Genomic DNA, 22,642 nt, shown 5'->3' on the forward strand with positions numbered 1-22,642 from the left:
CAATGCTGTGTATTGGCTCCAAGGCAGAAGAGTGGTTACAGCTAGGCAATGGGGGTCAAGTGACTTACCCAGGGTCGCACAGCTAGGAAGTGTCTGAGGCCAGATTTGAACCTAGGACCTCCCATCTCTAGGTCTGGCTCTCAATACACTGAGCTACCTAGATGCCCCCCATCTAACTTTTCTATTTGTATCCTTAGTGCTTAACAGTGTTTTTCACACAGTAAAAGCTCATTAAATGCTTTTTTTCATTCATTTATGTATAAGTGAATGTAATGGAATATTATTTTGCCATAAAAAATGAAAATATTTTCAAGAAAACTGGGAAGACTTGTATGACTAATGCAGGGAAAAGTAAATAGAACCAAAGGAATAATTCATACCATAATAATATTAAACAGAAACTTTTTTGAAAGACTTGAGAACTCTGATCAGTGTAATGACAACCCACAATTCCAGAGAACCAAAGATGAAGCATATCACTACCTCCAGACAGAGTGGTAATAGGCTCAAGAAGAATAAAAGATATATTCTTGGAAACAGATAATGTAGGCATTTCCGTTGTTTGACTATACATACTTTTGGGGAGGGTTTTTTAATTTTGTTAAATTAGTGAGAGGGGGAAAGGAAAAATAACAAATGCTTTTCAATTGAAAAAATCAATAAAATTATTTTTTTAACATTCCCACTCTCAACTGCCACTGCAACAATCTTGGTTCAGGCCTTCAACTCTTTTCACCTAGAATCTAGCCTAGCATAACAGCCTGCAAATTGAGCCACCTGTAGGTTGTGCTCAATCTTAGATAAGTCAAAGGTACCTAGAGGAATCCTGTTACCTAAGGAAGCTAGAAGATATGCTAACAGTAAAAGAGGGAGAGGTGCAAATCAATAAACAATGGTTAAAATAAACACAGAAAACAAATGCAACCCTCCCTCTTCTGTTTTGAAAGTTCTTTAAGTGGGTAAGGATGAATGAATCAAATAAAAACATGAATTGGAGAAAAACAAGATGAACATTCCAGGAGATTGATTATTTTCTGAAGTATCTGCAGACCTACTGAAAACTGTCCCAAATAGCAGTAGCTCTTTCCCGACCAAATTTCCTCCCCTACATCCCCTCTTTTCACGGAGATCAGGTGTTTCGTATCTTCCTCCCGGGTACTGTGGCAACATTCAGAACCTATTCTCTGGGCAGGAGTCCGGGTCTGGGCTTCAGGGAATACTAGGGCGCCTGCAGTGGCGGGAACAAGGGGGCGTCCCCCAGACCCAGGGGAAGGAGGGCCAGTGAAGGAGGACAGGAGAGAGAAGTGGTCACCCGAGCCTAGATAGGAGCGAACCGACAGGAAGAGGATCTACCACCTTGGGACCCGGAAAACTTTCTACAACAGTAAAGCGTCAGATTGGCAGCCCTAGAGACAGGCCAGGTGGCCCCGCAGAGCTCCCTAATTACACTCTGGTCCTCATCCCTTACCGTCCTGCAGCAGTTCCCGGACCGAGATTGGAGCCGCTCCAGAAACAAGAGCCTCAGCCCCAGACCCAGCAACTCCAATACCTTCCATGTTGGCAGGTGCAGGACTGATGATGTCAAGTAGCCCGGCCCTCCTTGGCCGAAACCGGTGACGTACAAACTCCGCGTCCGTTGGCTCGCTCTCAACAGAGTTCTTGTGCGCGTGCGTGGCTCCCGAGGTTTCCGCGGCTACCTGAGATAGTGAGAGAACTAGAGACCCGAGGGTAAGTCGCGTGGGTTCTGTGAAAGGGAGGGTTGACGAGGGCAGCGGGACCTTTGAAGTTGCGTGCTCATGGAAGGAAGTGAAGATCTGGGGAGGAAGGCTGGAGGAAGCAACCACGACTGGACTCAGACGAACCTTAACCCTAACCACAAAGGAGGAAAGGACCTCTGAGGTCTTATACGCCTGAGCAGATGGGAAACTGAGGCCCAGATCATACATATAGAAGTGGAAGGACTTCAGTAATCTAATGACTAGATTCTAGCCCAATCACCCTTGTTTTACAGGAAGATTGATGAGGAAATCGAGACCCAAAGAATGAGAGGGTCTTAATGGTAACGCCGGAAGCGTCATCTAGTCCAAAGCCCTTTTCTGCACTTGACAAAAGGAAGGCCCAGAGTCATAGGGTAATAGAATTAAAATCAGAAGGGGCCTTAAAGGCCATAGAGTTCAGTCCCTTCTTCATTTTACAAATGAAGAAACGGGATCCCAGCCAGGATCCAAACCCAGGCTATCTTACTTGGAAAAACTAGTGTTCTTTGGCAGAGACCTAAGGCAGATCAAAGCATACCATTTTTCACTTCATTTCCTTCACTAGTTTTTCCTGGTATGTGCGATATGTGCCTTCTTTAAAAGCATGAAGAGTAAGGAAATATGTGTTGTATGACAGCACTGGTACAACCTATATCAGACTATTTATTGTCTGGGGAAGGGGGGAGGAAGGAAGAGAGAATCGATAGCAAAACGTTAGATAATTATTAAAAATTGTTTCTCCATGTGATTAGAATTTTTAAATCAAAACTGAAAAAAAAAAACCTAAAACCTAGTGTTCTTTTCCACTAGACCAGGTCTCCTTGCTCTTTTCCCTTTACTTCCCTTCATATTTCCTTACCATAGAGGAGAAATAAATGCACAAGAGAATGAGTCGATAACTTTAATTCTGTTCCCCAATTATTAATTAAATGCCTACTACATGCAAGGCATTAGGGACACATACAGAAATAGTCTGTTCCTACAGGAAGCTTAGGGCTACTCTACTAGGGAAATAAAACAGTCATAGATTGAGAACTGAAATTTATTGTTGTTCAGATGTTTTAGTTGTGTCCAACTTTTCACAACCCCATTTAAGGTTTTCTTGGCAAAGATACTGGAATGGTTTGCCATTTTCTTCTCCAGCTCATTTTTACAGACTGAGGAAAATGAGAAAAAGAGTTAAGTGACTCGCCCAGTGTCACATAGATAATAAGTGTCTGAAGCCAGATTTTTACTCCGGTCTTCCTGACTCCCAGGTGGCACAAATATGTTAGTGACTTATCTAAACCTATAGAGGTAGCAAATGATAGGTCTTGCTTCTAGACCCTCTGATTCCAAATACAACATCCTTTCAACTACATCAGACAGCAAAAGCATATATACAAGGTAGTTTCAAAATGGGAGAGAATGCTGACAACTAGAAGGGTCAGAAAAGGAATTTATTTAACATTTTTTTAGCCCACAGAAAAAAAAAGGGGGGGGGCAACTTATCAATTATCACAATCTGTGGGCTGTGTTTTACCAGATTTCTAGATTTCAATTTGACATTTATTTCCAAATACCCCATCCCCACAGTAATCACTTGTTGGGTGAAGATGCAAAGTTTACCAAAATGATGGCCAATGCCTCATGGAATTTTGGATTTACTTATTCATAACCAAATAACCATTATCATTATATGAGTGACAGGGCAATAAAGTGGAAGAAACAATATATTTGAAATCAAAATCTGAAATCTTGAACAAGTCACATTTTTACTCTTGAGGCTCCATTTCTAGATAAGGAGAGAAACCTATTGGTTAAGTTTATAGATATTATCCCTGCAAGAGAAATATAAGAAGTAGGTCAGTAAAAGAGAAGTCAGTGATGAAAAGCTACTTTACTTCAGAAACCTATGTTTTTATTTGATCACCCTTTAATAACAATGATTGGAATTTCTCCATATAGAATCACAGGATCTTCTCTATAAAATCTACAGAATCCTATCTGTAAAATGAAGGAGGGGAGAGCTGGGTGACTTAGTGGATTGAGAGTCAGGCCTAGAGACGGGAGGTCCTAGGTTCAAATCTGGCCCCAGACTCTTCTTAGATATGTGACCCTGGGCAAGTTACTTAACCCCCACTGCCCAGCCCTTACTACTTTTCTGCTTTGGAACCAACATACAGTATTGATTCCAAGTCAGAAGATAAGGGTTTAAAAAAAGAAGAAGAAGAAGAATTAGACTAAAGAAAAAAAGCAATTTTAATTAAAAAAAAAATAAATTAAAAGGTTCCTCCCAGCCCTAAACTTTATGATAAAGTCATTAGGAAGAAATATAAAACAAAATAATTTGTGAGGTCCTTGTAACATTGGAGATTTCAGAGAAGCTATAAAAAAGATGGTACTTGAGTTGAAGTTTCAATCACTTAGAATCCCTGTCTTCCTTCAGAGCTGAGCTTAAGCATCACCTCTCATACAAAACTTTTCCTGATATTCCCATCTGCTAATGCCTTCCCATATCCGAAATTACCTTACATTTATTTTGCACACATTCTAGTTTATTTATATGTTGTGTATATATATTTTTACCAATAGATTGTCTCCTTTAACATATGGAAAAACTGAAGTCCAGAGAAGTTGATTTGTCTTAAGGCCTTTTGAATTGTGACCAAGACAAGATTTTGGTCCTTGTCTTCCAGCTCCAAAATCAATTTTCCTGCCTCTTATGACTTTGTACTTCCTGCTTCCTGTTTCCTGTAGCTAGACTATCTTTTCTAATCTCTAGCATCTTTCAAGACTCAGTTTGTGTGTGATACTATGCACCATGAAACCTTCCCTGTTCACCAAATTGTGTTATTGCACTCCCTTTTCAAATTATCTTGTATTTACTTACCTGTTTGCATATTGTTTCCCTCCTTTAGAAGTCTGCTTCTCAAGGTCAGATAGAGTTTTTCATTTTTATATTGCTGGTAGCTAGTATAGTACTTTGCAAAGAGTAGGTTTTACTTAACAAACTTAGCAAAACTGTACTTAACACATGTTGAATTATTTTGACATGTACATATTTAAAAGTAGTATGTGTGCATTAATTGGATAGAAACTGCATTTTTGCAAAGGAATTTGACCCCAAGATTCCTATAAAGAAAAATGGATATGGCCAGGAATCAACAAACAAAAGGGATCAGGCAGAAGATCACTAAAAGATGAATAAGTTTTTTGTTCTTAAGGAACATAACATACTTCCTTGTTACCCTGCTCAAAAAGCTTTAGCAAATGCTTATTCTTCATCCTTCACTACTACAAAAAGAGTCAAGAGCTAGCATCTTTTAATAATTATATCTCAAAAATGCCCAGAATACTTGAATGCAAGGATATTTATGTTTTTGCTGCAAAACTGTTCTCAGATCGAACTGTTTTGAAATCATATTGGGTAACTAAAATCTCAAGTTTATTCCTTCCTTGCAGACAATAGGTGCCTTTATAGCAATCAACAATAAAAATCTCCACACTTAAAAGTCATTTTTAAGCGCAAGATTCTTAACCCTGAGTTTATGAACATGTGTGTGCTCTTAAATATTTTAACTGTATTTCAACATAGTAATATCTGATTGGATACCCCAGATTAAGAATTTTTGCTCTAGATATTTATCAGATTAACTGCTATCTTGTCAAACCTTCCCCATGCTGTATACATATGGAATTGATTTTATTCTCTGAAAGCCATAACTCAGATCATTGCAATGAGCAACCACAACTCATGAAGACTGTTATGCCAGACAGGGCAGACTAGAGCTGTAGGATGTGTGAATAGTTTGCATACCTATACTTTGTTACTAAGCAGAATGTTATTATTTTGTTGTGTTGGGGAAACAGGTAGTAGTAATAATGTTTTTACCAAAAAAAAAGAAAGAAAAGAGCATTCATGAAACACTTATAAAATTTGCACAGAAGAGTCTAGAAGTTCAAAAAGTGAAGTAGGAATATATTGAAATTACTGTATTAAACATGCTTTAAAAAAAAGTAGAGGGGGCATCTGGGTAGCTCAGTGGATTGAGAGCCAGGTCTAGAGATGGGAGGTCCTAGGTTCAAATCTGGCCTCAGACACTTCCCAGCTGTGTGACCCTGGACAAGTCACTTGACCCCCATTGCCTAGCTGTAACCACTCTTCTGCCTTGGAGCCAATATACAGTATTGACTCCAAGATGGAAGGTAAGGGTTTAAAAAAAAAAGTAGACATTATTGAGATTCATGGTTTCATATGTAATTCTCATTTCTTTTTCTATGTAGAAATAACACTTGTTGATGTTTGCCAAGTTCATGATTTTTAAAGCTCTATATAAATCCTTCCCCTTTCTTTACCAAAAACCAAATTGATTTTGTTAATCCAAATGTAAATTTCATCTTTTTAGTTGTAGCCCAACCTCTAATTTACCAAGGGAGAGAGAGTAAGAGAGTACCAAATTCCCCTTGATGAGTTTAAGCCCAAGTGAACTCCATCCAGGATACTGAGAACATTGTCTGTTCTTCAAATGAGAATTTTAAATAGGAAAGGTGCCACAGGATTAAATAAAATAAAATTACTCCATTTTCTTTTTTTTTTAAACCCTTACCTTCCATCTTGGAGTCAATACTGTGTATTGGCTTCAAGGCAGAAGAGTGATAAGGGCTAGGCAATAGGGGTTAAGTGACTTGCCCAGGGTCACACAGCTAGGAAGTGGCTGAGGCCAGATTTGAACCTAGGACCTCCCGTCTCTAGGCCTGGTTCTCAATCCACTGAGCTACCCAGCTGCCCCCTACTCCATTTTCAACAAAGGGAACAGTAAATTCCACAAACTATGTATACCAAAGAGTTTAACTTTGATTCTTTTCCAAATTCTAGAATATATTGTTAAAGGGACAATTATTGAATATCTGGATAAGGATGTGGTTATTAAAAAGATCCAGAATACTTCATCAAAAATAGATCATATTACTCTGATTCATTACCTTCCCCCACCCTACCCCCTTTGAAGAAAGGCAGATTTAGACTAGCAGAGCAGGGAAAACTGCAGATAGAGTTTACTTTTAGCATTTGACATAATATTCTATATCATTCTTGGGGACAATATGGAAAAGTGCTGCTTTAGTGACATTCAAACCTTCTTGGCATGAAATTATTGCCAGATGGCATTATGTATTTACCACTACAACAGGTTGACATTTATTCCTATCATTTGCTTTCATAAAAAAGTAGTATTCTTATCCAAGGAATCCCATACAAATAAACTATAAAACTATAAGCATTCTATGGTAAATTAATCAAATTAGTTGCACTTAATTCATTTCCTGCCCATTCACTAAGCTAGAGCCAAACTGAATTCCTCACATATGCATTTATTATGTTTTCAGTCTTGCATTTGCCTCCTATATTGTAAGCTCTTATCCTAGAGGACAAAGACTATGTATTAGAATGGAATAGGTAAAATGATGAGCCCTAATTAGAACAATTTGCGTTCTAATCCTATCACTGATACTTCTTAGTTATATTACTTAAATCAAATCATTTAATTCTTTTAGCCCCAGTTTCTCCATCTGCAAAATGTAGATAACAGTGATAGTAAATACTTAACAGAGTCATTGTGGGACTTGAAGGAGTTAAGTGTGAAAAATGTTGCAGACTTGACTTTAAAACACTTTATAAATGACAGTTATTTTGTCTCCAGAATCTAATACAATACATTGCACGTAAGAAGTGCTTGAAAAATATTCTGAATAAATGCATGAATGATTCAAACCAAATACTTTGGGTTATCTAGCAATGCCATTTTGAATTAAAACTATGGAAAAATATTTGATTCACTTAGAATAAGGAATCCTATAGTTTTTTATGATCTCAACTTCCAATAACTTGAACAAGAAATGTTAACTATGATAATTGTACAATTAAATGTTGTGAGTGTTCTATACTAGGAAGTCTCATTTATTACAGAGAGCATCATTTTTAAAATTGCTAAAAGTTATGGGTGATTTTAATTTTAATAACTCAATTTGTAGTATCCCATTTAATAGTTGGAAGATCAGAAAAAAACTATTTGCCAACAAATGTTACTCAGTTGATAGCACACAAATTCAATATGTACGTGTTTGTTACAAGCATGAGGGATCATTTATGAATAGCTTATGTGCTCAAAATGGTACCCACATGATTTCAGGTAAACATGGAGAAAGCCCATGGTGTGTCCAGTGGGAACCCTATAGCAAAACTGGGGAGGGACATAGAAGAGAAATATACAAGATAGGATGACATAAATGAGATCTACATCATTTGACCCACATCAAAAAAATCACTGATCCATTGTAATATTAAGATATTAGTATTTACATGTTGCTCATTAAAGACACAAACTGTTTTGATGTTGTATTCCCACTTCTAGGGAAATTGCTTTCCCATTATAACCCCTTCATAAGCATGTGCTGGGTATATATCTATTGAAAGGTATGTTTCTATATGAAAATTGATTTTTTTTCAGAGTTTTAAAAAAAACTGGTATTCATGAGTTGTGATTACATAAAAACTACACAATGTCAAGGAAGACTAAAAGATCCACTGGAGATGTTTCATTCTGGGAACCTGGTAAAAATATGCGCCCCTATGGTTCGATATTCAAAGTAAGTATGGTGGATGACTATTATGCTCTACATTTTCTGTGCCTTTTCCTTTTAACATTCTCCACCTTTACCTTCAAATAACTGGCATCACAAGTGACCCTAAAAGCCAAATGGCATCACAAATGGCCTTGTCCAAAATATTCAACTAAAAGAATAATCCATTAATTATATGATAATCAACAGTTATAAAGTAGAATGGTTAGGGATGGCAAAAGCATGATGCTTTTTACAAATACAATAAAAATTTTTTGTGGGAGTTGATTAGTTTAACCATTTTCCACAGACTAAAACTTGTGCTTTCTGCTTTAGCCTAGACACCATCTAGATTTACTTTACCTGCTAAGAGAAGCAGAAACAGTATAAGACTTACATTTTTATTATTTCCAATTATCTTCAGACATTAATTTTTAAATATGTGTTTTTTCTTAGATTTATTATCTTTTTGAAGTTTGAGGAAGGAAAAAATTTTTTATTTTAACTCAATAAGTTTCTATTTAAGACCTAGAATTCATCCAGAATTGGACTAGATTATTGTGGGAAATACAAAAGAATTATAAGACAAAATCCCTGCTCTAAAGGAACTTACAGTTTTGTTTGGGAAATCATTCAGAGCTCATATAATAACCATAGGGTAATACAAGCATTATATTATTAAATGCCATACAGGTTTGACAGAAAAGTTAAGTTTAAAGACTGAAGGCATGGAGACCTGATCCATTTAATTGCTTTTGTCCATTGCTGTAGTTGAATAAGTACCCATTAAACTTTTTACTAATGCTTTGGAATATACCATATTAAGAATTAGTTTGCTGTTAGTTCACATTCTTAGACATATAATCTAATCCACATGTTTTTATAAGCCCTCTTTATGAATACTTGTATGAGTAGCCTACATACAAGTGCTTAATCCTTTTCACTAGAAAATTCAATTGACTATATTAGGTGATTGAAAGATAATTAAAACTTATATTTCATTTTATCAATTACAAAACAAGACTGATTCTTTTATTTTCTTTTTTTAATTTGACTTGGTATTTTTTAATTGACACCAAATTTAAATTACTAAACAAGAGGTATAATTAACTTGGTTCTTTGTAGCATTTTGTTGAACTTGATTCAATTAATATTTCTTACCTTAATTTATGTTTAGTAGTAAATTTTGTTACATTTAGAATTAACTTGTATCATAGTGCTTTGGAAATGCTGAATTAAAATGTTCATTTGTTCACAGATTGGCTTTCAGAACACTAGTGAGGAAATACAACTGTGATCTGTGTTATACTCCAATGATAGTTGCTGCTGATTTTGTCCGATCTACAAAAGCCAGAGATAGTGAATTCACGACAAACAAAGGTATGCAGAATCTATTGTATATTGAGTTTTATAGAATTTAGTTTTTTTAAACCATTATTATTAACCTGAGACTTCCCAGAATACTCATTTGCTGTGCAACTTATTCCGCAGTTCATATCATTTACACAAACACTGATTAAGTGGCTGCTTTGTGGCGAGCATGAAGGAAATGCCAGATATACAAGTTTAGATACAATAGTTTTTGCCTTATGGAACCTAAAATTTATGAAGACATACAGAAAGATAGCTGACCTAACACATAACTACATTAGAGGGGTGAAAAACAGCATCATTATGAAGGCTGGTGTAGAAAGATCCATTTGCTTCATGAAATATACTTTGAAAATATTAAAGTACTGTCTAAACAGAGGCCATTAGCAACCAGATGTGTCACCAAAGGTTTCGTGACATTTGAATTGAGCTCTACAGGGTAGGTAGAAATTGAAGAAGCCAAGAATTTGAGGAAGTGAATTCCTGACAAATGGAATAATAATAAGCAAAGACAGGAAAGTATGGACTATATTCAGGGGACAGAGATTACACCTTTAGGTGTAGAGTTTATAGAAGGATATAAAAGAATGACCTGGTTGAAGGCCTTAAATGTCATATTTATACTAAGTAGCCACTGTGAAACTAAGACATATTTTTGAACAGAGAATTGACTAGATCTGATGTAGGCAATGCTAATTGGATCTTGTCCAGAGAATTGATTGATAGCTCAGGATGACTCCTGTGGTAGAACAAACTTTATTACAACAGGCTCTTATAACAGAAGAATTATAACAGCAAAAGAAGAAGCAAGTAAGTAAATAAGGTAACTTAAAGAGGTATGGAAGTATGGTAAGCAAAGTAGTTAGGGATTTTCAGGAATGCTTTTTGTCTTGATTTACCCCTAAGGAAGGGATCATTTGTTTGAGCAGTTGTGGCCCTGCCATTCCTAAGGAACTGATATCACTTTGCCCTTGATCCACTTTGGTCCACGTGGCTTTACCCATGGTTTACTCTGTTTGCCTACTGGGGGAAAGGGAGAGAACAAACCATAATGTAAATAAGATGCTAATGATATGTTAAATACCCTATAGTAACTTCTGGTTAAATTTTGTTCTTTTCTGTGCAGACTCTAAGGAAAGCAGTGATTGTGAAAATTAGGGATCGTTTGAACTTTGTCCTATGTAACTAGGAAACTGAACCACCTGTATTGCTATTCAAGATCCCTCCAATGGGATTTGTGGAACATTTCAGCCTTTATCAGATCTATATATAAGGAAGAGAGAAATGACTTGACTAGGTCTATGTATAAGGAAGGGATATTAGTCTAACATTAATATTGAAGATGGAAAGGGAAATGAAGGAAGGAAAATTTTGCTTGTTATCATCAGCGCCCATGGATTTGATGTGGGCTGAAATGTCCCACTAAATCCTGCTACATAGTTGTAAACAATCAAAATAACATAGAACCAACTAATTGATAAGTATGGAGCACCTTTCAGATAAGACAAGACATGGGTTGCTTACATTTACAATTATAAGAAAACTACTTAACATAATCTTTAGAAATAGCCTAGGTCCATAGTGGTGAACCTATAGCAGGCATGCCAGAGGGGGGCATTCAGAGTCCTCCCTGTGGGCATGACCACCATTGCCCCAACATAGAGTTTGTTAAAGCTAATGGCTACCTTTCTGATTATCTCCAATTTATTCTATATATCTTTTGTTTGTAAATAATTGTGTTTGCCTCCCCCATAAACTGAATTTCTTGAGAGCAAAGATGGTATTTTCTTTATATTCCTCAGGGCGTGGTACATAGTAAGCACTTAATAAATGTTTATTGATCTGACTTATTGGACCATTGGATTACTTTAGGAGGATGGCAAAAAAAGTTTGTTGCAAAGTTGGCTGCTTTTCCTCTTACCAAAAAGTTTTTCCAAAAAATGAATCTATAATCAAAAAGTTTCTGTTAAATACCTTCTAAATAGTGCTATAAAAGAGAAAAACATACAGGATGAATGGTTGGATTCTCCCATTCTAGTTCTGATAACAGACTATTCTGTTATTTTCAGAATATGAAAGGGAAAAAACTCCCATCTACCACTTTCATGAGGAAAGGGATAAATCCTCTCATGCCCTCATAAACTTTCAAAAGTCCTACTTATATCTGTCTCTATGACTATCTAAAATTATAATTGCCTGGATAGATGTTTTAATAGATTGAAAATAGTTAATATTGTTTTACCCTATATTTGGTACTTTCTGGGTGTTATTTTTAATACTCCATATTATTTCTTCCGAATTTTAATGATGAGGTGTTCGTTTTATCAGGTGATTGCCCGCTGATTGTTCAATTTGCTGCTAATGATGCACAACTTTTATCTGATGCTGCCCGAATAGTCTGTCCTTATGCGAATGGAATAGACATTAACTGTGGTTGCCCTCAGAGGTAAAACTCAAAGAAGTTGGAAGAATTTACTGAAAAGATTAGGAAAATCTATATGAACATGGTAAAATATTTTTCTAGTTTTACAAAATTTAAAAGGAAAATAATTGATATGAAATAGAATATTAACCTGAATATTCTGAACTGGAAATAAGATGATCTGATAGTGAAAAAAATTTAATAGGCCAACCTGAGAGCTATCATTCCTGAGAACTAAAGGGACCAATATATAATACTAAGGTACTTTTGTGATTTCATCTTGCTGATTGAATTTGATATAATATATATCTCTCTCTTGAACCTGCCTATTAAGGTTTAGTTACTTACATCAAAATGACATCTGGGTAAGACACCTTAGTGTTAACCCAAGGGCGATGTTTTAGTGAAGTTCCAATGTATAGAAAAGGGAGTTACATATTTTATTGCCACTTCAAATATTCATTTTAGTTGTTAAATAGGTGATACTATGATTTGGGAGGTCTCCGTACCCTTATAATTCACTTTTCTGTTTTTGTTTTTAAGACAAATTTTAAGAGCAATCATTTCTTTGAAAAATAAAATAGTTGCATAGTTAATTGAGTGGTAAGAAGTACTTGGGAAACTCTGCTGGCTGTTACCTAATTCTAAATGTTACAATACTCAAAAAAATAAAAGCATGTTTTGAGTATAATGCAATCTAATAGCCATATTGATATACTCATTAAAATGATTATTCAGTATAACTCAAAAACTTCATTATCAGGGCAGTTAGGTGGCTCATAGGGTAGAGAGCCAGGCCTAGAGACAAAAGGTCTTAGGTTCAAATGTGGCTTCAGAAGCTTCCTATCTATCTCTGTGATCCTGAGCAAGTCCTTTGCTCCAATTTCCTAATCCTTACTGCAGTTCTGCCTTAGAACTGATAACTGATACATGGTATCAGTTCTAAGATAGAAGATAATGGTTATTCTACTCAATTCTAACTGTGTATATGTGTGTGCCTGTGTGTGTGAGTATGCGTATGTATACATACAGCAATCATCAAATTTAAGGAACCTAAATTTCAGTGATATAAAAGAACTTATTCTTTTGGCTGGTGAACTTGGTTGGTGAAGTTTGGAAATTATATTTTTCAGACTTTATATCCATCCTGGAACTTCTTAGTTAAAGGCCACATTATTCCTCTTGGAAACATACTAGTAATCATTGGTTCTCAGGTTTGTAGGTCAAAGAAATATTTTCATATGTTTAAAAATATAAATTATATACAAGTTAGTGGCTCTACTTAACTAGCCTTCCATTTCCAGAATTTCCACAAAAAAGGATAACCACTTGATTTCAATTATACCAAGAATCACACACACATACACATATATATACACACACATCCACAAATATATTTTTAGTCTAAAAAATCCTCTTATAAAATTTTTTCATTTTGTTTTTTTTTTTGTGTGTGTGTGTGTTTTAAGATGGGCCATAACAGAAGGATATGGGGCATGTTTAATAAATAAACCCGAACTTGTTCAAGATATGGTTAAACAAGTAAGAAGTCAAGTGGAAAACCCAAATTTTTCAGTGTCCATTAAAATAAGGTAAAACAAACAAACAAACATGTTTTAATCTATTGACAAGTTGCATCTTATTACTTAAGTTCCTTTTGTCAAAGTGCTTAGTTTGAATGTTCGATATTATTTGTATATATAAAACTAAGCCTTTTATTAAATGGGAAATTTTTTATTCTAGACAAGGATGAAGTACTGTTTGTATTTTTTTTAATTTGGAATGAGAATGACATAACTGTGAATGCCCCAGTGGTATTTTTGCTTCAGTGAAAAAATACTGAGGATCATCATTACAATATGAAAACTTGCAGTAGGGTAAAACAACAAAAGTGTTTCCAACAGCCATTTGACTAAGGAAATTTTACTTATATTGAGCAATTTATTAAGATCACCTATTGTTTTTCTAAATACAGACATTTTCTATTTATAGATATTTTCCAAATTTTCTAAATATAGACATCTACAGAAAAAAGTTTCAATACCAAAGCAGTTCACTGAAAAGTTAAAATTAAGTCCATCTGGTTATTTGACATAAAAAGAAGTATGGATAGCCCCTCACACAAAAACTAGTATCCACTATTTTTTTAACCTTGTCAGATATTACTACCCTTGACACATATTGTGCTTCAGCCAGATTTAACAATTTTATGCCCTGTGTTCTGTCTTAGTATTTTTGCTCACATGATCCGCTATACCTAGAATGCCCAACCTTTACCTTTACCTTTTGAATTCATACATTTCTTTTAAAGCATTGTTTAAATCCTATCATCTTCTGGAGTAAAGCCATCCTCCAAGTTCCTCAGAATTTACATAACAATTTCTTTTGTACCCTTCAATGTCCTCACTGTGTACTATGCCTTCAGCATTGGTGTCATATTCTTCCACTAGGCTAATAATCTCTTTGAGGGCAGGAAATGTAACATAACTTATCTAAACTTTCTATCTACACTAATAACCTAATACACCATAAGAACATCATAAACATTTGTTATTGCTGTTGTTGTCATATTGTTTTACCCCACTAAAAATAAAGTGTTACTAAATTCAGTCAAACCAATACTTCTCTACAACCAAAGCCTTAAATGCCTTTAGCTTCCTTTAAAAACAAACCAAAGCAACTAGGATAAGAAGAAAAGAGGTCAGTTACAGAAGGTAGGGGGAAAGTATCTTATATCTCTGATAGCTATGGTAGAAAGGCAGTTTATAGAATTAGATAGATGTATATACACATATAGAATATATACATAAACCCAAATGATTCTCCAGGAGTGGTCAAAGAATTTAAAACCATTCTTAAAGAAAAATACATCTTCTGAAACTCAGACATTATCAGACTATTGATACCTTAAAATAAAGTCTTCACTTTCCTTACCGAAGAGAATAAGCTGGAAGGTATGGGAGAAAATGGGCTAGAAAGTATAGAACTACTTTGTCTCCTTCCAATATAGAGTTTAGGTCATTATTCCAGAGCTTAGAAATGGAGTCTTCTCCACAGTAACAAAACCAAGAGTTTGAGATGCTAAGAGACCTGGCAGTGATCTTGACACCAAGAGTCAAGTAGCAACACCAGATGGACTCAAGTAAATTGTATTCCTAAATAAAATCCCACTCTGCTTTTAGGATTTTGGTCACTAAAAAAAGAGTAGATAAAATTATACTATGAAAGAGTAACAGTTTTAATTTGTTTAGTTTATCAGTTCTAAAATTAAATTTTTGTAAATTGTTTTGGAATTTTAGGATCCATGATGATCTTACAAGAACTATAGATCTCTGTCGGAAAGCTGAAGCAACAGGGGTTTCCTGGATTACAGTTCATGGGAGAAATATTGAAGAAAGACATCAACCAGTACACTATGATGCAATTAAAATAATTAAAGAAAATTTGTCTATACCTATAATTGCTAATGGAGACATTAAAAGCTTAAAGGAAGCAGAAAATGTTCAGGAAATGACCGGGACAAATGGTAAGAAATCAATCTCTAAATTGGGGAAGAAGGGTTTCTTATTTTAGCTGTGAAACTGATGATATGGTTGTAAGTTATGTTTCACAGTGAGCCATATTATCCCAATACCTTTCAAGTCCATAGCATTAATTCTTTATTTAGTAAACAAGAGAATAAGGCTTCAGTTGGTATAAATACAGTCCCTTTTCAATCTTTATATCATTCAGTAGATAATATACTTCCAGATGACCTATCCATCCAACTAATGTCTCTTATTGACTTAGCCCTAACTATCAACAAATTGGTTGGTTTACAAGCATATAACCTAATCAGGGAAATAATGACATTAATAAGAAGACCTTTGGTTGCAGTAGGTAGTTAGGGATCATATATTCAGAGCTAGAAAAGACATTAGAGATCATCAAGTCCAACCACTTCATTTTCTAGATGAGATTTGCCCAAAATTCTTAAATAACAAAATAAGAATTGTAATAGTTAAAATATTCTCTTCCAACAGAATCTAATCTGTTTGCATGTCCAGCAAAAAATACATTCCACCACAGCAGCTCCCTAAACATAGTTCAAAGCAACATTTTTAAGTACCTGTTTTGTAAAAGACACTCTTTCCAACTTCATTTTAATTACCAGTTCATCACATAGCATATGGGAACGAGGGTGGAGGGCAATGCCTCCTCATATTTATGTTTCCATCTGGTTTTTAAATTTTTTTAATTGATCTTTGTTCTAGCCAGCTGGTGATTTAACTTCCTGTGGCCAACTGATAAGAATGCCAGTTTCCACTTGTTTTCTTATTATATTCAATTTCTTTTTTTTTTGTGGTGTATTAATTTAAAACTTAAAAGCTGTGAATGAGTCTCTCAGGGAAGATATTAATTATGCATAATTATGGAGCTGTTTTGAGCCTTTGGACCTTTCATCATTTTTCTCCATCTTTCCCTTTTACAGTGAAGCAAAGAATGAATATATATGTTGACTTAGTTTATGAAAACCTAATCCAGGTCCTCATAGAATTTTTGTTTCTTCCCCCTGAAAAGTCCTACATTAAAATTTAAATTAGTGAAAACTCTGTGCCTCTTTTTTTGCCACTAAAGCACTTTTACAATTGAAGGCTACTAAGCAGGACTTGGGTCCATTTTGTGATTTTGTCCATTTCTTGGCTTGTTATGACCAACAAATTAGTCACACAGTAAATATTTTTTAATTAATTTATTTATTTTAAGATATCTTTCCAGAACATTATCTACATTCAGAGGAAGAACTATGGAAATAGAAACACAGAAGAAAAACAACTTCTTGATCATATGGGTTGATGAGGATATGATTGAGGATATAAACTCTAGATGATCACCCTAGTGCAAACATCAACAACATGGAAATAGGTCTTCATAAATGACACATGTAAAACCCAGTGGAATTGTGTGTCAGCTGTGGGAGGGGGGGTGGAGAGGAGGGAAAGAACATGAATCTTGTAACTATGGGAAAATATTCTATATTAACTAATAACATTTTCCAAAAATCTAAAAAAATAAAAAAAGATAACATATCTTTCCATGGTTACATGATTCATGTTTCTTCTCTCCTCCCAGTGCCAAAAAGCAATTCCACTGGGTCCTACAAATGTTGTCACTTGATACCTATTTCCATATTATTCATTTTTGCTATAGAGCAGTCTTTTAAAGCCTAAACTTCCAAATCACATGTGATAAGTGATAGATATATGTTTTGCTTTTGCATTTCTACTCCCACAGTTCTTTCTCTCAATGTGGCTAGCACTCTTTCTCATATGTCCTTCAGGAGTGTCCTGGCTTGTTGCTTTACTACTAGTAACAACACAGTGAATATTTAACTAGTTTTTTATTCTCAGAAAGCAGACCCTCTGTCTGCTATTGCATCTGTATCCCTACTTATTATAACTTAACAGAGCTGGCATAGCGTTTGAGAACCCAAGGCTGTTTGCTTACTATGAAAAAGTCTGATCTCTAGAGTTTGGGGAAACTTCAATTAGTACAGCTGTCTTATGACAGCAGGACTAAGTACTTCACTGGAAGTAATACATTGATTATGATTTAATGATATTATGAAAATTTATTATGAAATGCATTTATTCAGTTTCACGGAGTTCTTTTTTTTTTTAACTCTTTCCTTCCATCTTAGAATCAATACTGTGTATTGGTTCCAAGGCAAAAGAGTGGTAACGGCTAGGCAATGGGGGTTAAGTGACTTGCCCAGGGTCACACAGCTAGGAAGTGTCTGAGGCTAGAGTTGACCCAGGACCTCCTGTATCTAGGCCTGTCTCTCAATCCATTGAGCCACCCAGCTGCCCCTATTCACTGAGTTCTTGTAAACATCAATGCTTACATTCCTACTTAAATGAAGAAATGTTTATCATCATCATGCCTTGCAGGTTACTCTTCTAAATATCAAGCAGAATACAAAGATAAATGTGGCATAACCACCCCATTATATGGGTTTCCAGTTTGGTAGAGAAGGATAATATGTTTAAACAGATAAATATAATATGATATAGAATATGAAAATGGAGCAGATAGATAGATGGCTTACTAGAGAGAACACTGGGCCTGGAGTCAAGAAGATCTCAGTTCAAAATTTGACCTTAGATATTTCCTATCTATGATTCTGGTTAAGTCATTTAACTTGTTTGCCTTAATTCAGTAGAGTTGTTTGTTATTCAGTAATTTCAGTCATGTCTCACAAATTGTGCCTCCATTTGGGGTTTTCTTTGCAAAGATACGGGAGCAGTTTGCCATTTTCTTCTCCAATTCATTTTATAGATGAGGATACAGAGGCAAACAGGGTTAAATGACTTGCCAAGGATGGCACAACTAGTAAGCATCTGAGGCCAGATTTGAAGTCAGATCTTCTTTGTTACTCAAATCCACTAGACAAAGAAATGGCAAACCACTTCATTATCTTTGCCAAGAAAACCTCATGGATAGTATGGTCCATGGAGTCATGAAGAGTTGGACACAACTGAACAACCAAACAACAAGAATATGAAAATACCAAGAAAGGTACAAATAAACTATTGGAAGAGTTTAAAAACAAAAGGGTTCACTTCTGACTAGGGTATTCTTAGTTTCATTCACAGTAATTCACTAGTGTTTCCCATATTTTTTACATAGGTATAATGGTTGCAAGAGGACTTTTAGCAAATCCTGCCATGTTTGCTGGATATAAAGAAACCCCCCTGAAATGCATCTGGGACTGGGTTGACATTGCTCTTGAGCATGGAACACCTTTTATGTGTTTTCATCATCATTTAATGTATATGATGGAAAGGATAACGTCAAAACAAGAAAAAAAGATGTTTAATTCTCTGTCAAGTACAACTGCAGTATTAGACTACCTTACAGACCATTATAGCATGTGAAACTGTATGTCAGATATTTAATGTATTTTTCACATTCATAATGAAAATTGTTTTTGCTTTAAATTCTATAGTACAAAAGAAAAGGCTTACTAGTATTGTAGTTTTATCAGATTTTTTTCTGAAGGAATCATATTTTAATATTTTTATAAGAAATTTTATTTTAAAGCAAAACATTTATGATTTTTATATAACTCCTATATGTGGGTATAAAAATTGCTATACATTGTTTTTGATTAAAATAACTGCAGAGGCATTTCAAAACCAGTGCCAAAAAGCAAATTGTATCAGATGTAATGGCTTCAACACATCCAAAATTTCCTGAAATTCCTTAAATGGAATTGTTTAACAAATTCTCTGCACTACCAGATCACTTAGGAGATTGGGGGGGGGGGGGGGGGGGGACTTGATAAAGACATATTCCTGAAAGTTAAATAAATGGTATTCCCCTTCCTATCTGTGAATTACTTTCCTAGCTGAAATGTTTGTATCTTTCATCTTAGGGATGAATGTTTTTAGGGACAGATTATAAAGAATTATATCTGCCTCACAGTGGAAAACAAAAAGAAAGTTTATCCTTTTTTAAAGGTATTATATGTTTTGATAAACAAGTTTTGGTATTTAATTGCTTTCCAGTGATTGATGACAACATTGAATCCATTGCTATGGGAATTTATCATATGTTGGGAGTGGGAAACTGCATGATTATCTGTAGTGGAGAATGTGCCACTATTGGAATTAAGAATTTTATACTGAAATTAGCTCAATCCTGTAATTGTTTTGGATGTTGACAATGAATATTTGTATCCCACTGTGTTAGCAAGTGAATCCAAAGTATGATGTGACAGTTTTTCAAAAGAATTTTAATTCTCAAACTTTTCCTTAAATAACATTTTTAAATAAACTTATTTCTATAATATTTAATTGAATTTATTTGCTTTTATATGCACATTCCAATTAATATTGTATTATAGGAGGTTTTCATCAAAAACTTTGCATTAAATTGTGAGCTGTTTTGAGGAGCCTTCATGGTATCCTATGTACTTAATATAACACCTGGCAACAGTAAGTGCTTAATAAATTCTTTTTGATTAACTGATTAGACATGAAATTTTCCAGTGGATTCAGGTCAGCATTTAGTAAACACTTAACACAGCAAGGTTATAGAAGCAAGATAACACAATGAACGGTGTTGGGCTCAGGGGCAAAAAGGACCTGGGTTCAAAGGCCTCTAATTTACTAGTTGTAGGCAAGTCATTTGTCATTTTGTCCCAACCAATTCCTAGAACTTAAAATAAGAGATTTGTAATGAAAACAGCATGTAATGGGCAGCTATGTGGCTTAGTGGATAGAGGTCCAGGCCTGGAGTTCCTGTGTTCAAATGTAGCCTCAGACACTTCTTAGCTATGTAATCTTAATCCCAATTGGCTAGCCCTTACTGCTCTTCTACCTTAGAATAGATACTTATATAGATTCTAAGAATGAAGGTCAAGTTTAAAAAAAAAGAAATGAAAACAACATATATACAAATAGATATGATACATGGAAGAGTACTAGGGGGAAAGGAGAAAACTGCACAAAATGACTTAAGAAAATCTCAAGAAGGGAAGTATCTTGTATGAAGAATAGTAAAGAGGCCAGTGTCACTGGATTGAAAAGTATGTGTTAGTGAATTAGGTTTGAAGGACTAGGGAGCTGGGGAGGAAGAACTTTGAAAGCCAATCAGAGGACTATGTCTTTGATCCTGGCAGTGCTCACTAAGCTGAGAAGAGCACCAGAGACAGAGTTCTGGGAGGCATCTAAGGTTAGAGTGCATGCTCTGGATGAGGAGCCAACAAAGGAAACAGAAGAATCAATCTGATGGACTGGAGACAGCCCAGGAATCAGGGGCTCTAATTTTAGCCGGGAGGGATCTAGTGTGTGAAGCTGTTTTCAGTGTAACAGGCATTGCCTGATCTCAGCACCTTAGATGCCAAGCAATATCAGTGTGTCAGAGAGGCTGTTAGGATAGAATAGCAGCAAACTCAATAGAAATAGAGGGGGCCATATGGGGAGGCTGGAAAGAAAGGTGAGAGGGAAGATCTCACAACAAAGGAAGATTAACTCAATCCTGTGCAGCAAGTTCTATAGGGCATTGATGTTTCCTCAACAGCTGCACCATTTATGCAGAGAATCCTGGCTATAAACAAAATTGGTATATGGTAGTCCCTGCTTTCAAGAAGCTGATAGCAAGGTTGCAAGAAACTGGTCTAAAATCTGGCCCCAACCTTAGTACTTGGCATGGCTCACTGGGCCTTGGTTTCTTCGTAGGTAAAATGAGGCAGGTGGAATAGAAGAAGACAAACTTTAAGACCTCAATACAGAACCCTAGGAACCCTCTACTTCTGGTCCCTTCTCCCCCAACTCCCCTTTTCGCCTTAACCGTAAGTATTTGTATGTATGTGCACAACTGAAAATGAGCCAGCCAAGTAGCTAATGAGTCACTCCCTAACTCCACCACCGGCAATTAAGATAATTTTTACTAAGGAACATAAAGATGTTGCCACCACCAAAGTCCCTGGGGAAAGCGTTCCGCTCCCCACCCCTACCCCCACCCGCTAGGCTTTGCTGGATGAGGAAGGTGGTCTAAGTGAGAACGGCGCCCCCACTAGCCCTCCCGGGCTCCGGCTCCGCTCTCCTTTCATTCCTCCCTCCTCTTCCTCCTCCCCCTCCCCTGCCGCAGCGTCTGACGTCCCCACGCAGGAGCACCAGCAGCAGCACAGTGGGCAGCCGACGCCGCCACTCCGGGCCGCCGGGCAGAGGTAAGCACAGTTAGGGAAGCCCAAGACCTCGTCTCCCGGACCCAAGTCAGGGCCGGCGTCGCTGTCGCTCTTTGCCCCTGGCCTCCCCTGCCCGGTTCTCGCTCGGGTCGAGCTGGTGTGGACGCAGGAGCCGGAGAGCGACGGGCCAGGCTGGGGCACCGTGCGACCCCTCCCCCTGCCCGCGCGGGCCCTGCCGAGTGCCCTTTCCCAGGAGGCCGGCGCTCCAACCGTGAACTTGGCTCGCGAACTTGGGTGAAGAGCGAGCGCTCTTGACCGGCCCCGGGGCGAAGGGCAGTCAGGGAGGGGTGTGGGTGGAGCGGCCCTGCAGGACCCACCCCGCAGTCCACCCGCTACGGCGGGAAAGAGATCCTCCTTGGCCCCTTTTGCCCCCTGCAGAGCCTAGATAGAGGCCCTTCTTGTTGTGGGGCCTAGCGGGAAACGCCCCCGCGGGGCCTTGGGCCGCGCTCTTGGAGGGGCCAAAAAGTGAAATGGGTCCATTTCTCTCCCCAGGAGTGGAAGCGCAGACATGACCCTGCAGTGGGCAGCAGTTGCGACCTTTCTCTATGCCGAAATAGGACTCATTTTAGCCCTCTGCCTACCGTTCATTCCTCCTCAGAGGTAGGAAACCTTTTCTTCAGATATGTGAAGCATTTTGCCTTTATCCAATCCCTTTTAATGTGCAAGAGAACAAATGGGGCAAGAGGATGAGGTTTACAAAGTTAGTGAATCAAGAGTAATTAGAGGGAACCCACTTAAAAAGAACTCATCAGAAACTCT

General features: G+C 36.6%; 3 protein-coding genes across 5 annotated transcripts in view; 2 read left to right on the forward strand and 1 right to left on the reverse strand.

The window, feature by feature from the left end:
- COG5 (component of oligomeric golgi complex 5) overlaps positions 1 to 1,852 on the reverse strand; it is a 441,109-nt gene extending 439,257 nt beyond the window's left edge. The window contains exon 1 of the mRNA XM_007504435.2: positions 1,469 to 1,852. Within this exon, the coding sequence (XP_007504497.2) occupies positions 1,469 to 1,556 (88 nt within the window). The 5' untranslated portion in view covers positions 1,557 to 1,852. The remainder of the gene's footprint in view (positions 1 to 1,468) is intronic.
- Positions 1,601 to 19,988, forward strand: DUS4L (dihydrouridine synthase 4 like). 2 transcript variants are annotated; one of them, XM_001363234.5, is made up of 7 exons: positions 1,601 to 1,728; positions 8,246 to 8,384; positions 9,616 to 9,737; positions 12,057 to 12,174; positions 13,620 to 13,742; positions 15,450 to 15,676; positions 18,820 to 19,988. In XM_001363234.5, the coding sequence occupies exons 2-7, from the start codon at positions 8,269 to 8,271 to the stop codon at positions 19,065 to 19,067; spliced, it is 954 nt and encodes a 317-aa protein (XP_001363271.1). In that variant the 5' UTR covers positions 1,601 to 1,728; positions 8,246 to 8,268; the 3' UTR covers positions 19,068 to 19,988. The 2 variants fall into 2 exon arrangements, with proteins under 2 accessions (XP_001363271.1, XP_007504175.1); XM_007504113.3 differs by lacking the exon at positions 13,620 to 13,742 and having other exon boundaries at positions 18,820 to 19,150.
- A 1,746-nt stretch (positions 19,989 to 21,734) lies between these two features.
- Positions 21,735 to 22,642, forward strand: part of LOC100617027 (B cell receptor associated protein 29) — a 78,438-nt gene continuing 77,530 nt past the window's right edge. Inside the window, exons 1-2 of one of the 2 annotated variants that reach the window (XM_007504115.2) lie at positions 21,735 to 21,865; positions 22,376 to 22,483. In XM_007504115.2, coding sequence (XP_007504177.1) covers positions 22,392 to 22,483 — 92 coding nt within the window. In that variant the 5' untranslated portion in view covers positions 21,735 to 21,865; positions 22,376 to 22,391. The remainder of the gene's footprint in view (positions 21,866 to 22,375; positions 22,484 to 22,642) is intronic. The other variant, XM_007504117.3, reaches the window with a different exon arrangement.

Source organism: Monodelphis domestica, chromosome 5, assembly GCF_027887165.1.
Source record: "Monodelphis domestica isolate mMonDom1 chromosome 5, mMonDom1.pri, whole genome shotgun sequence".
Lineage (NCBI taxonomy): Eukaryota > Metazoa > Chordata > Mammalia > Didelphimorphia > Didelphidae > Monodelphis > Monodelphis domestica.